The 18,413-nt window shown below is 30.7% G+C and overlaps 2 protein-coding genes across 2 annotated transcripts; both read left to right on the top strand.

Moving 5' to 3' along the window:
* LOC120273916 (cytochrome P450 714B2-like) lies at positions 1-5,292 on the top strand. Its single transcript, XM_039280661.1, has 5 exons — positions 1-363; positions 1,346-1,572; positions 1,648-1,895; positions 3,662-4,100; positions 4,828-5,292. Exons 1-5 carry the CDS (start codon positions 18-20, stop codon positions 5,251-5,253), a joined length of 1,686 nt encoding a protein of 561 aa, XP_039136595.1. The 5' UTR covers positions 1-17; the 3' UTR covers positions 5,254-5,292.
* A 4,264-nt stretch (positions 5,293-9,556) lies between these two features.
* Positions 9,557-10,212, top strand: LOC120273886 (probable calcium-binding protein CML27). Its single transcript, XM_039280625.1, has one exon. It carries the CDS (start codon positions 9,665-9,667, stop codon positions 10,196-10,198), a length of 534 nt encoding a protein of 177 aa, XP_039136559.1. The 5' UTR covers positions 9,557-9,664; the 3' UTR covers positions 10,199-10,212.
* The last annotated feature ends 8,201 nt before the right edge of the window (positions 10,213-18,413 follow it).

Raw genomic sequence — 18,413 nt, 5'->3', positions numbered from 1 at the left:
TAAATAAGAGGAGAAGGATGAGAAGAAGTAGTGCAATTAAGGAGCTAGTGATGATGAGGATCTTATTAGGGTTAGGGTTTCTCTTCAATATCTCTTTGTTCTTTGTGGGGTTTATCACCACCTTTGCTTTGTACTTGTATTATATATCATGGATGAAGCCTGAAAGGACTAGGAATGAGCTTAGAAAGCAAGGGATTAAGGGTCCAAATCCTCTGTTTTTCTATGGAAATCTTTTGGAGATGAAGAGGATTTTGTTGGAGGAGAAGGCAAGGAGAGGGAGAGAGAAAGGAGGAGCATGTCACATTCACCATGACTACACTTCAAGTGTTTTCCCTTATTTCACTCAATGGAGGAAAACTTATGGTATGTTTTTAATCTTTCATTCCGTTTTTTGCAAACTTTTTATTTTATTTTTGTTTGTGTTTATGATTTTTCGGTCATGCGAGAAGTGTAAATGTTCATTTTTCATATTTTTTATTTGTCGGTTAAGTTTCGATTATTCATTCCACTTTTTAAAAATTGTATGACTTTTTTTTTCATATTATTGGTTTCTGGTTGTGTAGAAAGTAAGATAACTTTATATTCAATTTTTTCTGATTTATTTTATATTTAAAGTTTTTGGTCCATCACGTCAATCATATGAAAGATTTTATTAGCCTTTTTTTTAGTATTTATAGTTTTTCAGTTATGGGAGAAGTAAATCTTACATTTTGATTTTGAAATATGAGATTCTTTTCAAAATTTAAATCTCATATTTTGTATACTAAAATTTTAAACATTGAAAAGTGAAAAACTTAATTAAAATTGAATTTGCTAATCATAAGGTTGAACTTCTATTCTAGCAACTTAGAAAGCCACCTCAAAAGTTTTAAGTCCAAAAATAATAGGAAAAGTTTCAAGCCTATGATAGGGACTCATTTTATCTTGTGCTTGATGGGAAAGGTGACATATTTGCTGTCCAACAAGTGTCTTGTTTTCATGTCCTTATGACAAATAACAGAATCTTAGATGGATCTAATGTGCTCCTAAGTAATTAATACACGGTAAAAAGGATAGAGACAGCATCTTCAAAGTGATTTATAGTCTTGTACTCAAGAAACATTGCTTGATAGTACTACAATTTTGTCACATATGTTTTAACCATTGTCTACACTCGTGACTTCTCTTTTTAATACTTTTGTCTTTTAGTCTTTGTTAAAAAAAATTGTATTTTTATTATATTTAAAATATCATTTTGATATTGTTGTTACTACTTATCAAAAATATCATAGCAAGCCAAAAGAATAATCCTAATTTTCTTATTTCTTAAAAAAACTTTTTATTTATTATTTTATTTATTTTATAGGTCATGTATTTCTATACACAATGGGGAACGTACCAGCACTACATGTAAGCCACCCAGACGTAGTGAAAGACATAAATTTATGTTTATCTCTTGATCTCGGCAAAGCGACGTATTTAAAAAAAGCTCATGAACCATTATTTGGACATGGTATCCTCAAATCCAATGGCGTACTTTGGGCTCATCAAAGAAAAATTATCGCTCCTGAGTTCTTCTTAGATAAAGTTAAAGTGAGTTTTTTTATATAATTATATTCAAAATAATAAATTAAAAAAATTCAGACTTACGTATTCAAATAAATACAGGGTATGATAGAGTTGATGATCGATTCGGCAATTTCATTGGTGAAGTTATGGTATGAGAAAGTTGAAGATGGAGGAGGAATTGTGGAGGTGAAGGTTGATGATGATTTGAGGAGTTACTCAGCGGATGTGATCTCTAGAGCTTGTTTTGGGAGTAGTTATTCAAAGGGAAAAGAGATATTCTCTAAGCTTAGAGCCCTACAACAAGCTGTCTCCAAACCTAATCTTCTTCTTGAAATCACTGGCTTGAGGTAATTCTTTGCTTTTTTTTTTATCATTATTATTTTGATTTTCTTTCTGTTTATTAGAGTTTTTTGGGCTTTTAATTAATAGTTTAATAAAAATTTATATATTATTATAGTATCATAAATTTTAAAATTTTACAACGTTGTTACTATGAAAAATAGCTAGAATTATTATAAAGCTTGAGAAATGTTTATATAGCATTTATAATTTTTTACGATAGTAATTCAAATTGTAGATGTCATGCATGCTTTACATATAAAAATTACATAACCAGAAAAAAAAATTGTCAATTTGTACCAAAAAATCTATAAAAAAATATTTTTTTCTAAGCATGTATGAAATATAAGTTTAATTAATTAAATTAAGTGTAAGAATATGAAATTTGGGATATGTATTGGAATAAAAACTTTGCACTACTAATTATGAAATAATGACATTTAATAAAGTTCTATAAGCACTAACAACAATAGCAGCAATTAACATTAACAACAACAACAGACACATGATTGTAAAGGTGTTGGATCATGGTTTGAAGATTTGGGACCATTTTAGGGATGCATTGAACTTTGTTTAATTGACCCCACAGTGAATCAATACAGAGACTTTGTCCTTCCTTTGAACTTATCCAACAATATATTAATAAATAAATTAATAAATAATAAACAAAGGGACATGCATCCTCCATTCAAGGCTTTCAAGCTACCCTCCCTCATTTTGCTTCATGAACCATGACAAGAAGGGAATACCTATATAATAATATTTTAATATTTATTGATAATTTGATATATACACACATAGACACACACTCTCTTGATAATGTCATGCAATGTTCCTGCATTAGAATTTAGAACTTCCCTTTATTTGCTTGGCTTTTTACTACCATTACTTGATTCTCCCAGCCACCAAAATTCTTGTGTTTTTCTAAGTTTTTCTATCTTTGTAGTTATTGTTGATTGATTGAGATTTGTGCAATTTTATTTTTTAATTGTGATTGTGATTTATGCAAATATTGATTATTTCAAATGGGTTAGATTCAGACAAACTTTGTCATAATAATATATATTAACAAATATAATTTATAGCTCTGTCATAAATAATTCTTTAGCATGTATTTGTAGTTGTCACTGCTCTTATTTTTTAATTAGAATAAACCCCAAAACAAACAATTAAACTTGATTCTATATAATTTATGAGTTTTTAAAATATCCAAAACTTGCTTCCTCTCTACTCCTTTCTCTTGAGATAATAACGAAATTTTATTAATTTTTAAAAAAGTTTGTATATATATATTATTAAAATTAGATATTTATGCCTATACTCTTCCAAAATAATAATAAAAAAAATTCTTAATCATGAAAAATGTAGTTATTTGATGTAAAATATCATACTCTATGTTCTTTTTTGCATATTAAAAAAGTAAAGGTAAAACAGTTTAATATATATATAAATAAATCACGAGATTAAACCCTCAACATTCAAGTTTGGAGATACATAAAACATATACCAACTTTCTTACAGTAAAGATACATAATTTATAAAAATATATTTTTTATTTTTTATTTTCTGGCGAAATCAACAAGCGCTACCTACATCTAGGGTGTGCGCACATCCCGAAAATTGATCATCTAATCTGTGTGTCTTCACCCAACAACACGAAAATTGGTTTACAAGTCCGCATCATAAGAGAGGATTTTTATCAATTATTTATTCAATAAAAAAATAGCATGTTAATAAATAAATAATTAGCATATGTGAAATATATATTGTGCAGGCAGCTACCAACAAAGAGGAACAGGGAGGTATGGAAATTAAGCAAAGAAATCCACTCCCTCATCTTAAAAGTAGTAAAAGAGAACAATAAAGAACACCAACAAGAACAAGATGAAGAGGATAAGAAGAAATGCAAGAACCTATTGGAAGCCATTCTAAAGAGTGTCAATGGCGGCCATCAACATCATCAACACAATCACAATGACAATAAAAATAATGATAATAATAATAATGATAATGATGATATGGATAAGTTCATAGTGGATAACTGCAAAACTATATACTTTGCTGGTCATGAGACAACCGCAGTGACTGCGACGTGGTGCTTGATGTTGCTGGCTTTGCATCCGGATTGGCAGGACCGTGCGCGCGCTGAGCTCGTCAGTGTCTGTGGACCCGGATCTGTGCCTGATGCTCAAGCCTTGCAAAAGATGAAACTTGTAAGTTTGTTTCCATGCATAGAGATCTTATAATTCTTTTTATATATATTTAAATTACAGAGATGCCATTTTTTTTATACTGTTTATTATCTCAAAATAGGTTTTTCTTTTAGGTAATTTGATTAGCTAATTTAGTCATACATGTGATGGAATTTATGTAGTAAAAACCATACCAATTTGATTGGTCAGACCAGACTGACTCAGATTTAGAGACTAAGGTAGTCTAATTTAATTTCCCTTAAATCCTATGTAGATCGAAACTCACTATTGGACTTTATAATTTGGATGATTCAACTGTGACCAAATTGATCTGGGCATGATTCATGTTATTTTAGGAAATTTCAATAATATTTCATTGTGAACTGCGTAATTTGGTTTATTGTATTTCATATTTCACATTTCACATTTCATATTGATTGAATTTAGATTTCATAGGACTAGTGAGAATTTTTTGTTTAATATCTTCTATATAAATAATTTAAAATAATATATATTTTTATTTATTTTTAGTTATATATAAAATCCAGTTCAACCTAATTGAACGACCACAGTAAAACTCTCTCCGTTTTTTTTCTTAATGCATAGAATGAAATTAACTTGTAATCACTCACATTACTCATTCACTATTTTTTCAAAAAAATTCAAACTACACAAAATAGTTCACATTTCACACATTTCACATGATTTATAATTTTATATCGCATATATATATATATATATATACCAGCTGACAATGATCATACAAGAAACACTACGTCTGTACCCTCCGGGAGCCTATGTAACAAGAGAAACACTACAAGACATGAAGTTAGGCGGCATTCACATACCCAAGGGTGTAAACATCTATGTCCCTGTGCCAACACTGCACCATGACCCTACAGCATGGGGCCCTGATGTGCACCGGTTTAACCCTGATAGGTTCACTAATGGGGTGCGCGGCGCTTGCAAGCTACCGCACATGTACGTGCCATTTGGCGCAGGGACTCGGACTTGTCTCGGCCAAACCTTTGCCATGACCGAGCTCAAGATTGTTCTTGCTCTCATTCTTAACAACTTTAGCTTCTCTTTGTCTCCTAAGTATAAGCATTCCCCTGTTTTGAGGCTCATTGTTGAGCCTGAGTTTGGAGTTGATTTGATTGTTAAGAAGGTGTGAATCTTATGATTATTATTATGTGTGTCTTTAGTTTCAATACATGTTGTGAGTTTTTATTTTTTATTTTTGGTGATTAACTGGTTTGATATTTATGGAAAGGGGGTTCTTGCATTTGTGGTATTCTCCTGTTGTTGGTGGATTTAAGAAATAGTTGAATTATTTTTTAAAAATATTGGAAAAAAATTGTCAATGTGAAAATATTTAATATTTTACATGGGAAAAAAATTAATGTTGAAACTAACTCATCTACTGTGTTTTATCTGTATTTATTTCACTTATCTGCATTTAATAACTCAAGTGCTATATTTTTCTAAAAAATTCTAATTTTTTATTAATAAGATAAATAAATTAGATAAATTATGAAGTTATTAAAAAAATGATAAATACAAGTGTACAATAAAATAAACAGACACTAGGTATATTGGATGAGAAAGAAAGTGCAAGTACAACAAAAAAACACAAAGAATAAAAAATAATAAGATCGATATGGTATGATAAAATTTTCTAAAACTCTTATATCTTTGCGCATAAAATAGATTTATATTTTTTTTATATAAATAACTGATATATACACACGTCAACTTTTTATTCAATTTTAAATTTTAAATTTATGTTGAAGTGTAGTGTCAAATTATCAATATCACCAACGTGGAAAAATTATTGGCTTGAATATATACAAGATTTTCTCTCTAAATTGATATTTTGGTTCCTTTAGAATACTATCCATGAAGAATAATTGGGATATCAATTTATATGTTTAGGGGAAACTAGAATGAACACATAATCCCTTTTTAATGGAAAATTTAATTGGGATATTTTGGTTCCTTTAGAATACTATCCTTGATATACATGATTTTCTCTCTAAATTGATATTTTGGTTCCTAACCATTAACTACATTTAATTATATTAATCATCATTAAAACTGAGATAATGTTATAATTAACACATAATCCACTTTTAATGGAAAATTAAGAACAAAGACAATTACGAAAACACCCTCCCTTGGCCACCAAAGGAAAAGCCGCCAGCTACCTACCATTCACACAACTCGCAGACAGAGGCTTGAGCTGCCCCAAGTCATCATCAACACATGAAGCTTTGAAGAAGCATTGTGGTCCTAATTTCCATATGGGCCTTTGCTCTGTTGTTTTTTATAAGATTATGAGAAATGTTCTTTATTTCCTTTCCAAATTCTTAATTATTATTTATCAATATATAATAAAAGTAAATTATACTGTCATAACGAAATGAAGTCATGTGGCAGGGGAGAGAAAGGAAGCAGGAAGAGGATAATACACACATATAAATATGCCGTAATAATGGGGTAGCTACAGTAAATACTAATTAGGGTTTAGTAGGAATAATAATAGTTCATTACTTTTAGTTTTTTGTTTTTTATAGTTCCCATAGGTATAGGTCTAGATTTTTCATTGTAATACTATTTATAAGTACAGTAGCAGTGATACTGTTTATTGTACAGTGCACAATTATTGAATTGAAATCAAACAATTGATACGAACGTTCATAGATTTTGAATCTATGGATGTAGATGATGGATTCTCTCTCTATATGTATAAAATAAAAATTATGAGAAAATTTGTCTACGAGTCCGAAATTTACAGCTTTCCCATAAGTTTTTTCTAACTTTTCTTTTCATGATTGTTTGTCTATAGCTTTTAAAATTGTATTATTTTAGTAATTTTTATAAAAAAAATCCTATACTACGATATTAGAATTCACTCTCTTATATCTTGCCATAAACTAAAAGGACAAGCTTGTCTCTATTATGCCCCACCATAGGTATGTCGGCGAGTTCACCACCTTTCTAATTTGTCGGTGCGAGCCCGCCACCGGTACAAGTATTAATGAAACAGATCAAAATAATTTAGTAATTTACATAAACGTGGGTATAAAAGTAAATGATTTTAAAAAAATATGTCATATATAAATATAAAAAATGTTTCTAGTTTTTTGAAATTTTGTTGCTAGTTGAGTGATTCACAATTAAAGTGTGGTGTTATTTCTAGAAACTTAATATAAAATACATTCATTATGTTTAGTATTTTTATAGATAAGGTATTCTCCATGTGATAATGTGCCGACAAAGTCACATAAACCCAAAGTCAATTGTTCATAGTTAGTTGAACTCCTTATATACTAATTGGATATTTCCTTGTATATACACACATGCAAGCATTGACAGGTTTTGTTCATATTAAATCAAAATTTGACCCGATTATATATGAACTGAATTTGTCAAGTTGCTAATTTTATTAAAGTTCTAAATCTGTACTTAATTTAACAAAAAAAAATAATTCCATCCAATTGTTTGACTTATTTAATTTATGCAACAAATGAGTTGGTATGTGACAAAACACGGCTTTTATCATCATTATTTTATTATTTTTTATAAACATAAAACTATATATGTTGAAAATAACTTCTCCGTATGCTAAAAATAACTTGACCTACCAACATCAGAGTTTTTTTTAGGTATAAGTAAGATTTAGGATCAACGTGGTACATGAAATACTTAAAATACCTAAGTACGCTCTTGATACATCAATTGTCCTCTTTATATATATATATAGATGACCCATCATCTAGGGACATTTCTAGATTTCAAATCTAAAAATGTCTATAATAGCCATCGGATAGTAATCTGACAGCTCTTATCATTATAAATAGTAGAAACCACTATCTATAGTGTTGTACAGTGATCATGAACAATAAAAAAAAGTGTATAGTGTTTATATAAACAATCAATCATCGGATGATGATCCAACGGCTTAGATTTAAAACGTTTCTAGATTTCAAATCTAGGGACTTACCTAGATGATCTTTTTCCATATATATATATATATATATATATAAATTACATGTCACTAAACAAATCATACATACTACTTAAATTTATTTATATTTTAATTTTTTTTTCATATCAATAAACATACTAATTGGTTTAATAAAATTAATTTCAATGGAAAAATGTCGTGGCTCACAAGTAATTTCCTAAAAAGCCTTTGATAATTAACTACAAATCCTACAACTCAAAATACAAAACATATAAATTAGAAAACGTTTCTTCATAACACTATAAAAGTGGGTATTGCTAATTTTTTATGTTTGAAAATCATATTTAAATATATACCGCTATAAACTATATTTATTTATTTATATAAATCCATAAACAGAAAAGAATTTAAATTGTTATTGAAGTGTATATTCATGACTTATTTTATTTCATTTTATTCTTAAAATTAAATTTAGTTTGATGTTTTTATAAAAAAAAATTAACTTTTTTATTGTGGCAAAGGCAACAAGTGCCATAAAAAAACATACAACTATGAAAGTACATTGATTACGGTGACTTAATGACCCTTAAAGATTTATCATATATGTGAATTATGTATGACAATAAGAGGCACTAAAATGACATAAAAAAGGTATAATACCTTAGTTGGTCCCTCTACTTTTCTCTCTCTTCCCTTTTGGTCCCTCTACTCAGAAATGCTCCCGACTAGTCTCTCTACTTTTGAAAATGTGCCCACTTAGTTAAAAATGCTCCCAACCAGTTCTTTTACTTTTAGAAATGTGCCCACTTAGTCCCCTAAGTGGGCACATTTTTAAAAGTAGAGGGACTGGTTGGGAGCATTTTTAACTAAATGAGTACATTTTCAAAAATAGAGGGACTAGTCGGGAGCATTTCTAAGTAGAGGGACCAAAAGGGAAGAGAAAGAAAAATACAGGGACTATTTTGGTGATTATACCTATAAAAAATTATAACTTCACAATTTTAAATTTTTACTGTACAACCATAAAGAGATGTAGAATATTAAGACCTAATAAATAATAAATAAATAATATTTTATTTTATAATACTAATGAACAACAATAAAATAGTACATAAACAATACTATTACAGACACGGCCCTAAATTTTAACTCCTGGATCATCTACCCATATACTGCCAGATACCTTCCCATTGCACTAAGTAAGTGGAGGCAAGCAAAATTAAACAACCCCCACCCCTTCTTTTAAGTTGGTTTTCAATCAGACGGTGAAAAAAACAAACAAACAAACAAAATTGATTAGCTCATGCATTCAATCACACACTAGCTTTTATTATAGACAACCAAAAACGAACCCCCCCCATAAATTATTCATAAAGATCAAATAACAAGTTAATAAATAAACAATTATTCAGGGACCTACCTTAAAAATAAATAAATAAATAAATAATAATAAATCTAGAAGCCCGATAAAACACGCGCTTTTCCCTCCCGCGCATTCTCCATCTCCATTTCTCCCCCTTTTTTTCTCCTTATATAAACTCCACCCCCAAATCCTCCACCAATTCAACCAAAAAAATTTCACCTTTTTGCCTAAATTTTCATTGTCAATCCCTCAATGGAGACCAAGAGATTATCCCGGCCATCGCCGTCGTTCAGGCTGCGTAGCTCCAGCCTCAACGCTGTGCGCCTACGGCGAGTCTTCGATCTCTTTGATCACAATGGCGATGGCGAGATCACAGTGGAAGAGCTCGGGCTCGCCCTTGATCGCCTCGGCCTCGGCGCCGATCCCACGGATCTGAGATTCACGGTAGAGACTTATATCCGGGAGGGGCGGAAAGGGCTCGCGTTCGAGGATTTTGAGAAGCTTCACTCGGCGCTGGGCGATGCGTTGTTCGGGCCGGTGGGGGAGGAGGGGGAGGATGGTGATGGGGAGATGGAGGAGGCTTTCAAGGTGTTCGATGAGGATGGGGATGGGTTCATCTCGGAGGCGGAGTTGCAGGCGGTGCTGGCGAAGCTAGGGCTTGTGGAAGGCCGGAGCATGGCGTGCGTCCATGAGATGATCTGCTCCGTTGATCGGAATCATGATGGACGGGTGGATTTCAATGAGTTCAAGGGCATGATGCGTAGTATCTCCCTCAAGAGCGCTTGAATTTTTTTTTTTTTCTCCTCCCTTTTTTTAATATGATTATTATTATATTATTTCACCCCTCTTTGTTTTTTTGTTTTTTCTTAATTATTGTTGGTTTTTGGAAATTTAAGGGAGTAGGAAGTGGTTTGGTAGGGGGTGAAATGTAAAAAACTGATATGCTTATGGATGGTAAATTTGTGGAAAATGTATGAATAAAAGCAGGGTTTGTTTATTGGTTAAATATGATTTGCATTTGATTATGTTTGCTTATTTTGTTTTGTAATGATTTTTTTATGTAGCTTTAAGTAATTATAATAGGAGATCGGAGATTATGTTTGCTTATTTTGTTTTGTAATGGTTTTTTTTAATTTAACTTTTAGTAATTATAATAGGAGATCGGAGATTATAGGTTTCCTTTATTCTTATTTAGATAACTTGAAATTTTAATTACGAAATTTTGGCTGGGTTATTCATAATTGTTTAAATTTTAGACATAAGCTTCAATCAAACAACATTAGTCCTATTGAGAAAGACTTTAGAACATAAAGTTCAAGTCTTGTTAAATATAATTATAATAATGGATATTTAATTATAAATGCAGGTTTATGATCCAAATTCTGTATTACTGAATAAGGGTACACAGTCGGATATTCAATTTACGACTATGTACACATCCTTGATAATACTATACGTATCATATTTGTTCAAAATAAATAAATAGGACTATATGTTGAATGAGAGCAATTAATTTTTTTTAAAACATTAAGAATTTTGGTAATAAAGAATTATAAATTCTTTATTAGTATTAACCATTAATTGGATGAACACAATTACAATTGAAAATGATTTAGTTAAATTGATAACCTTTTTAGTGAGTTTGTTTTGTCCCACTAATGCAAATTCATTTTTTTAAAAAATAAATTTTCAATTCATTCCAACTAAGTCCAACATCAGCAATGCTTTCACATCCTTGCATCTAAAAGATCAATATTCAAACATACTGAATATTCAAACGTCATTGACTTTTAGATGGCTGAAAGGATAGGAAAGAGTCATGGATGATGAAAGCCTTAGCAAGACTGGCAGGAGGACATGGTATGCATTTGTTAATGTTTCTTTGAACGAACAAAAAGTAGAAATCTATATATCAACAAGAAAGTATATAACTAATCGCCATATCAAAGAACTAACCAGAATGTTATCAATCTAGTAATTTTTTGCATAGTGATAAACAAGGATGCATTTGAAAAGATGGTTAATGGCAACAATCTCACGGCTTATTGACATTAAGTCCCAAATACAAAATTATTCACATTATTGATAAGATGAAGGGTTGAATCCCCTGTGACAGATGAGAGAATATAGTATATTTAGAAAACTACACACACCCTTAACTTGTCATTTGTAATTTTGTCAAATTAAAAAAAAAATAAAAGGGGTTGTTAAGAAAAAAAAGGGTTGAGGTATTATTATTAACACTACACATATATATAAACAAGATCTAGAGTGTAATTCTGATGGTCTAGGTTAAAGTAGAGTTTTATCCAGAGATGAATGCCGCTTTTTATCCAAAATTAAAAAATTAAAAAAAATTAAAAATTAAAAATATTTGGAGGGATCTGCCGTCTAACCCTTCAACATGACGTAGTTCTACTTAATTTCAACCATTGCCTACTCACTAGCGGTGTCCACATGAATTATGTATTTTCTCTCAGAGTCAAGTAATGTGAATAAGGCCCAAAGCAACACAACAACAACAATAATAATAATAATAATAATAATAAACTCTGTCAATTTGTTGTAGTGTTAAACAAAACAAGAAAATTAGACAAGGGGAAGGAAAACAAGTGCACACAGATTTACATAGTTGACCTTTCTCTAGGTTTTCAAAGCACATAAAATATACTCTCACTCCAATTATTTATTTCTAATGGCCGACCTTCAACTTTTCTTTCTTACAACTTTTGTAAATTCACATTCATGTACGCTAACAAACTAGGTCAGACTTCTAGAAGTCAACCAATAGTCAACATATTTGAATAGAAATCTCAATATTAGGTAATAAAGAAATAATAGAATTGGGAAAAAAAAAAATCAATCTAATAACAAATAGTAGCAAGTGAGAAATGAGATCAGAAGGGTGCATAATGTATTAAGCATTGGTTAATGAATAATTAGCCCATGTGAGATCATACTTTGTATTTCCCAAAACAGAAAAGTAAGTTTTCTATTTACAAGAAAATAAATCCCAGCCTAAAATCCATTTCTTATTCCATATGTCATGGATGTTTCACACAAAACTAGACTATTTATCCGCAACAATACCTAAAGAAGACCATTATTAGGCTCAAATGACGACCAATTGGGAGGTGTTATAAATCTCTTCCTATTATACTTTTCTTCGATAATGTTTAGGCAATCATTCAGGCTATTACACCATCCTGTATATTCATAAAACAATGTCAGAGAAAGATCTAATTACCATTCTATCCAACAAATAGTAGGAAGACTTTTTTTTAGTGGAAATCAGTTTTAATAAGGAAGTAACAAATGAAAAAGTAGTGCATGAGTTATCAATGCAGGAAAGAGTCAAGAAACTAAACCAACGACCAACTAGAAAGAGCCCACAAGATAGAAATCATCTGCATAGAAGATCATGGCAAGTTAGAAATTAAGTAGGAAACTAAAGACCAATAGAAAGTGGGCATTAATTGGATTATGCCATCATACATTTCTTCCAATCTTGCCCATAAGAAAACTATTGGAAGGTTGCTAAAGCTGCATGAATTTTGTATCTGATAGAATGAGCTGCTTTTAAACACAACTCATCAGACAATTTTAGTTCTGGGAGCTTTGGAAGAGATGCATTTAACAAATTATGAGAGCAATAAATGTCCCTTTCCCAATAGATCTAAATAAGCAGATTTTGTAAATGATTATTTGGGGGGACAACTTAAATTTTCATGACAAAAAACACAAAGATATAGAAATAAAAACTAAAACAATTGTAACTTAAAAGAATCAATATACTAATTCATGAGCAGATATAAAGAAGCTTGTCAGGCTAGTAACTCATTGTTTTGAAGTAAACATGAAGCAAATTAAGATGTCATATAATTAGAATCTTATTTTGTCATGACATCACCCATCCCACACTTTGACTAGAAGAATAACCCAAATGGTAAACTACTAAACTAAGACATTAAATCACTTCTCTAGAATAATTACTTATGAAGTCAATGCATTTCCCACATACAGCAGATATTGATGCCTCGGGAAAGGGATGTCCACTTATAAGAATGTTTAAGAAAATGACTGACCTTTGGAATGATGAAGACTTGCACCACAGAAAGGATACTGCTAATAAAACTATCAAAACGTGAACAATAAAACTAAACAAATAATATGCCACCATTTCAAAGACAAGCCACTGAACAGTCACGCAAGCAAGTGTGCCTACACACAATTCCCTATTTCTCTATGATACGACATCAGCAACCGCAAAGATAATGAAAGAATTAAAATCTGCATATTTGACTCAAATTCACAATCAAGGAGAAGATGGAGGGTAATTAAGAGTTTTATTGATAAAAGGCATTAACCTTCTGAGATGTAAATCAGAAAAAGGATGTTCCTTCTACAAGCTAATAAATCTTTAACTCAATGTTTAAATGAAGAGGGAATAGTTATACCACCACTTGCTTAAAATGGAATGGAAACTGAGATAATATTATGATATTGAAATTAATAATTATCAAAGCATGATTTTGAATCTATTCAAATTTTTTTTATGGAAACCTATCAATTATAGGCTCTAGAGCAAACTCACTCCTCTTAACTAGAAGAGCAATCTTGAGCTCTGTAAATTTGCTCCACAAAGTAAATCTCACATTAATCCTGAGAGGAAAACAAAAATAAAATAAAATTTGATTGAATAAATACTTTCATCCCCGGATAGTGGATTGGGCTTCATGCAACAATAAAAATATGATTGCTAAAAAATAATAGCACGCCAATTGTTTATATTTTAAGAAAAACTGTATTATTTGGTGATACTCTCATACATATATACATCATTGGCCTAAAAAGATATTGACATATATAAATGCAATCTAGTTTGATAAAAGACAGGATTTGGTGCTGAATAATGATGCAATGATTATGATAACAAGTAAATGACACAATCATCAAAGATAATAAAGAACAAAATAATTATAGGATCAAAGATGGGTGATTTACATTTTCCCTCACCAAGAACAGATGTACCAATACCGGCTGCTTCCCTCCTAACAATAGCCTTATGAAGTTCAACAAAAACCCTCATTTACATTATATGAGGAAAAAACTTCCCACAAAAAATGAAAAGAAAAACAAGCACCAAAGGAGACCTCCAATCAATCAGGAGATAGAAATTCCAATTACAACAAAGCTACGGGCAGAGGAAATATCAAAAATAACATGAAAATCTTAAAAAGCAAAACATGAACTAAACACCCAACAAATCACAAGAAAATTTCAAAATAGAGCTAAAAATCAAAAATTTCAATTAAATGATAAAAAAATAAAAGACAAACAAAACAGCCAAAACAAGATCTTCAATCAATCAAATAAAATAACTGGAGATCAAAGTTAAAGTTACGACAAAATGATGTCGGGCATAAAAAGAAACTATAGAAAATAACATGAAAATCTTATTTAAAGAACATAAAGCAACCATCCTATCAGATCAAATTTGAAGAACATTCCAAAATATAGCTAAAAAATCAATCAAAATCATCTCCAAAAAAAAAATATCAAGCAAACAACCACACACAAGACATCAAATCTGTTAAGTCTGATGACATAGATTGGTATTATATAACAAGCCGAGTAATGACATGGCAAAAGGAAGGTGACGTGGCTATGATGACTCAGCAAGGGAAGTAATGACTAAGATGATGATATGGCAAAATGTTGATACAAGGGTTAGAAGATCAAGGTGAAGATCACGTTTAGAAGATATTCCTCTCAATGGAGTCATGTGATGATTAACTATTTTTGGAAAGTACATCAAGTCTAAAGGATCTCTTTAAGAAAGTCAAGTTTTATTTAAAGTATGCTTATCTATCTTTGGTAAGATCTGGGATGATAAATCATATCTTTGATAGATCTCTTTTTTAGAAAGATCTATATTAAAGAGGGAAAGGAATATTCTATCATTATCAAGAATTCAAGATCATAAAGAAAGCATGGAGTTTAGTTTGGTGTGAAAATATTTGAAGACACAAACTAAGGTAAGGTGTAGCCAAGGTGATTATCAAGACCATATTTAGCAACACAATTTGAATGAAGATCCAAGAGCTAAGTATGGGCGGAGCTATTCAAGGAGACTAATCATATGTGGAGATTGATTGAAGATTGCATGAGATATGATTAGAGATTTGAAGATCCAACCATGGATGATTGGAGATTATGCTTGAAGATATTGAAGGCTAAACTTGGATGAAGATGAGATTAAGTTTAGTAACAATATTTCCATGAGTCAAATGAAGATCATTTGGGAAGACTAAACTTGGACCAAGTTTGGAAAGAAGATCGGGAGATCGTCGGTGACCATCTTTGGTAAGATGGTTGTGTGTGCATTGGTAGGCGCGTCCCTCAGGAGAGGGTGACCTTCTGAAATGACGTGAGGAAGGAAGCAGTTGCAGATAGGAGGAGCTCAAGTCGAGTCAACTGCTACAAGGTGGACTAAAAGAGCCTGGAAGGTTGAAGGTCACAGATTCGGGTGCAATCGGCTAAAACTCAGTCATGTTCAATAAGGTGGGGCATGTTGCAACTGGGTGTTGTAACATCTAACTTTGGAAAGTGTCCAAGTTAGGAAGCTGCGGAGAATTCTAAAAAATGAAGGTTTATTTGGATGTCGGTGCATCTATATAAGATATCCTGCTTGAAGATTTAGAACGAACCACAGAGTGAGAGTGGTGAGGGTTAAGGAGAGTGGGCATCAGTCAATCTTAAGAGGGTATTCTTTGTCTTGAGAGAGAGTGAGAAAGTGTTGTATTCTTTATTCTTAAGCCTCTTTTAGTGGATTGATTCTCCGGGCCTGGCCCCCAGATGTAGACAAGGTTGTGCCGAACTAGGTTACCAATGTGCTTATCTTCTTTCTCTTGCATGATTGTGTGTGTGTGTTCAATCTTCGAGTGAGTTTTTTGAGTGACTTATCTTACCACACTACCCACCGAAACTATCAAAATCAATCAGATGTGATAACAATGAGATGTCGGAGTTCGAATTACAATGAAACAATGGGGGAACAAGGATAGGAATTATCAAACCTTCGGAAAAATAGGGTTAGGGTTTCTCATAGAGACCTTTCGTTACCCTTCGTTCTCCCCATTGCTCAAATATATTATAAACCACGAAGCGGGAACTAGAAAAGGGATTCTTCGTGAACGGATGACTATATATCACTAACTCATATCCTACGGTTATGGTGGAGACACGTGTTAAATTAGCTATTTTTGACTATTAAAAATAAAGAAAAGATTTTCATGGTTTAACTAAAACATTTATTTATTTTTGTTAAAATTATTTGTATTTTTTTTCTTAAATATATTTCACAAAATTTTCCTTTAGACTGCTCATAATAATCTAATAATTTTTTTAAATATTTATATTTCATCATATTAAAAATATATAATATTATCATTTTAATCCCTAAACATATTTTAAAAATGTTAAAAATAATTAAGGATTTGACATCAAAATTTGGAAGCTTCCACCAATGTTTTGAAACCCGACCAGGGGTATGACTGAGAATGGCTTCTGGGTTTTGTGTCCATGGTCGAATCGAGGTTGAACCCGATTAACTCCGTCATAAATATAATTTATATTTTTATAAATTTAATTATATAAAAATATCAAAAATAATATGTGATAAATTACTAAAAAAAATTAAAAAAAAAATAATACAAAAGTTCAACAAATAAATAGTTTTTCTTATAATTTATAAATATCAATTTAATACTCTAAATACAAATTCAAACAAAATACAATATAATAATAATTAAAAAGTAACGCAATACAAGCTTTTAAGTTTCACAATACAATTTAATAAATAAAACTTAGGAACCCATATACTTATATATTTATTGTTTAAAGTTTTAATTTTAAACATATAATAATATAATTGGGTTAATCCGACCCGGTTTTTTTACCAGGTCCGGTTCAACCGGGTTGAACTGGTCGGGTCAATCCGGATTTCAAAACATGGGCTTTCACAGATATATAAAAATTTTAATATTAAAACAAAAACCTCTGATTAAGGGAAATTCTTCTATTATTTTCAAGAATGTCAAGAATGGCTTAAGATTGAATCTCAAAACCCACATAACATGAGAGCACAAATACTTATTGATTTTTAAATTTTTTTTACAATTGAGGAGAAGTGCTCCCTCTTTATTTGGTTGGAAGAGTGGAGAGGGGTGAGGGGGTGTTTGGGGGTGTAGTGGTTGTTTGATTGGGGGGAGTGAAAAGGGGTGAGAGGGGTGAGGCACCCTCCTCACCCCTCATAATCCACTCCCCCAAATTGGGGTCTTTTGGAGGAGTGAATGTTTATTATTATTTATTTATTTATTAAATAATATAAAATATCAATATTACTTTTCACTTATTTCTATAATTTTCATTATATCCTCATTTATTAAAAAACCTTTTTTTAATGTTTCAATTAAAGATCAATAATAATAATTTTTTAATAATAATAATATAAAAAAATAAGCAAATATAAAAAATTGAATAATTTTAGTATTAGTTTAAAAAAATATTATTATTTGTATAATAATAATAATAATATTATTACACAAATAATATTACTAAATATTAATATTAAGTATAAAACAATTTTGGATACGTATAAAAAATTATTATGATCAATTTTATATAAAGGATAAATTAGTAAAATACATATTACATCTCTCCTCACTCCTCCTTCCAACCAAACAAAAAAAAATTCATCATAAAATTAATGTAATGTGTATTTTACTAATTTGCTTTTTATATAAAATTAATCATAATAATCATTCAATTATTGCACTCTCATACGGGGAGACCCATTTGTTGAGCTTGTTCTATACCTGCACGTCTCTTATTTGTCTAATTTCATGAAAAGAAACACTACCCATATGAAATAAAATTTGCCCACTTGATAAATTTTTAATAAATAAAAAAATATAAAAAAAAAAGTTAGAAATAAATG

Source organism: Dioscorea cayenensis, chromosome 12, assembly GCF_009730915.1.
Source record: "Dioscorea cayenensis subsp. rotundata cultivar TDr96_F1 chromosome 12, TDr96_F1_v2_PseudoChromosome.rev07_lg8_w22 25.fasta, whole genome shotgun sequence".
NCBI lineage: Eukaryota > Viridiplantae > Streptophyta > Magnoliopsida > Dioscoreales > Dioscoreaceae > Dioscorea > Dioscorea cayenensis.
The sequence above is the reverse complement of the archived record's forward strand: the minus strand, read 5'-3'. Positions and strand labels throughout refer to the sequence as shown.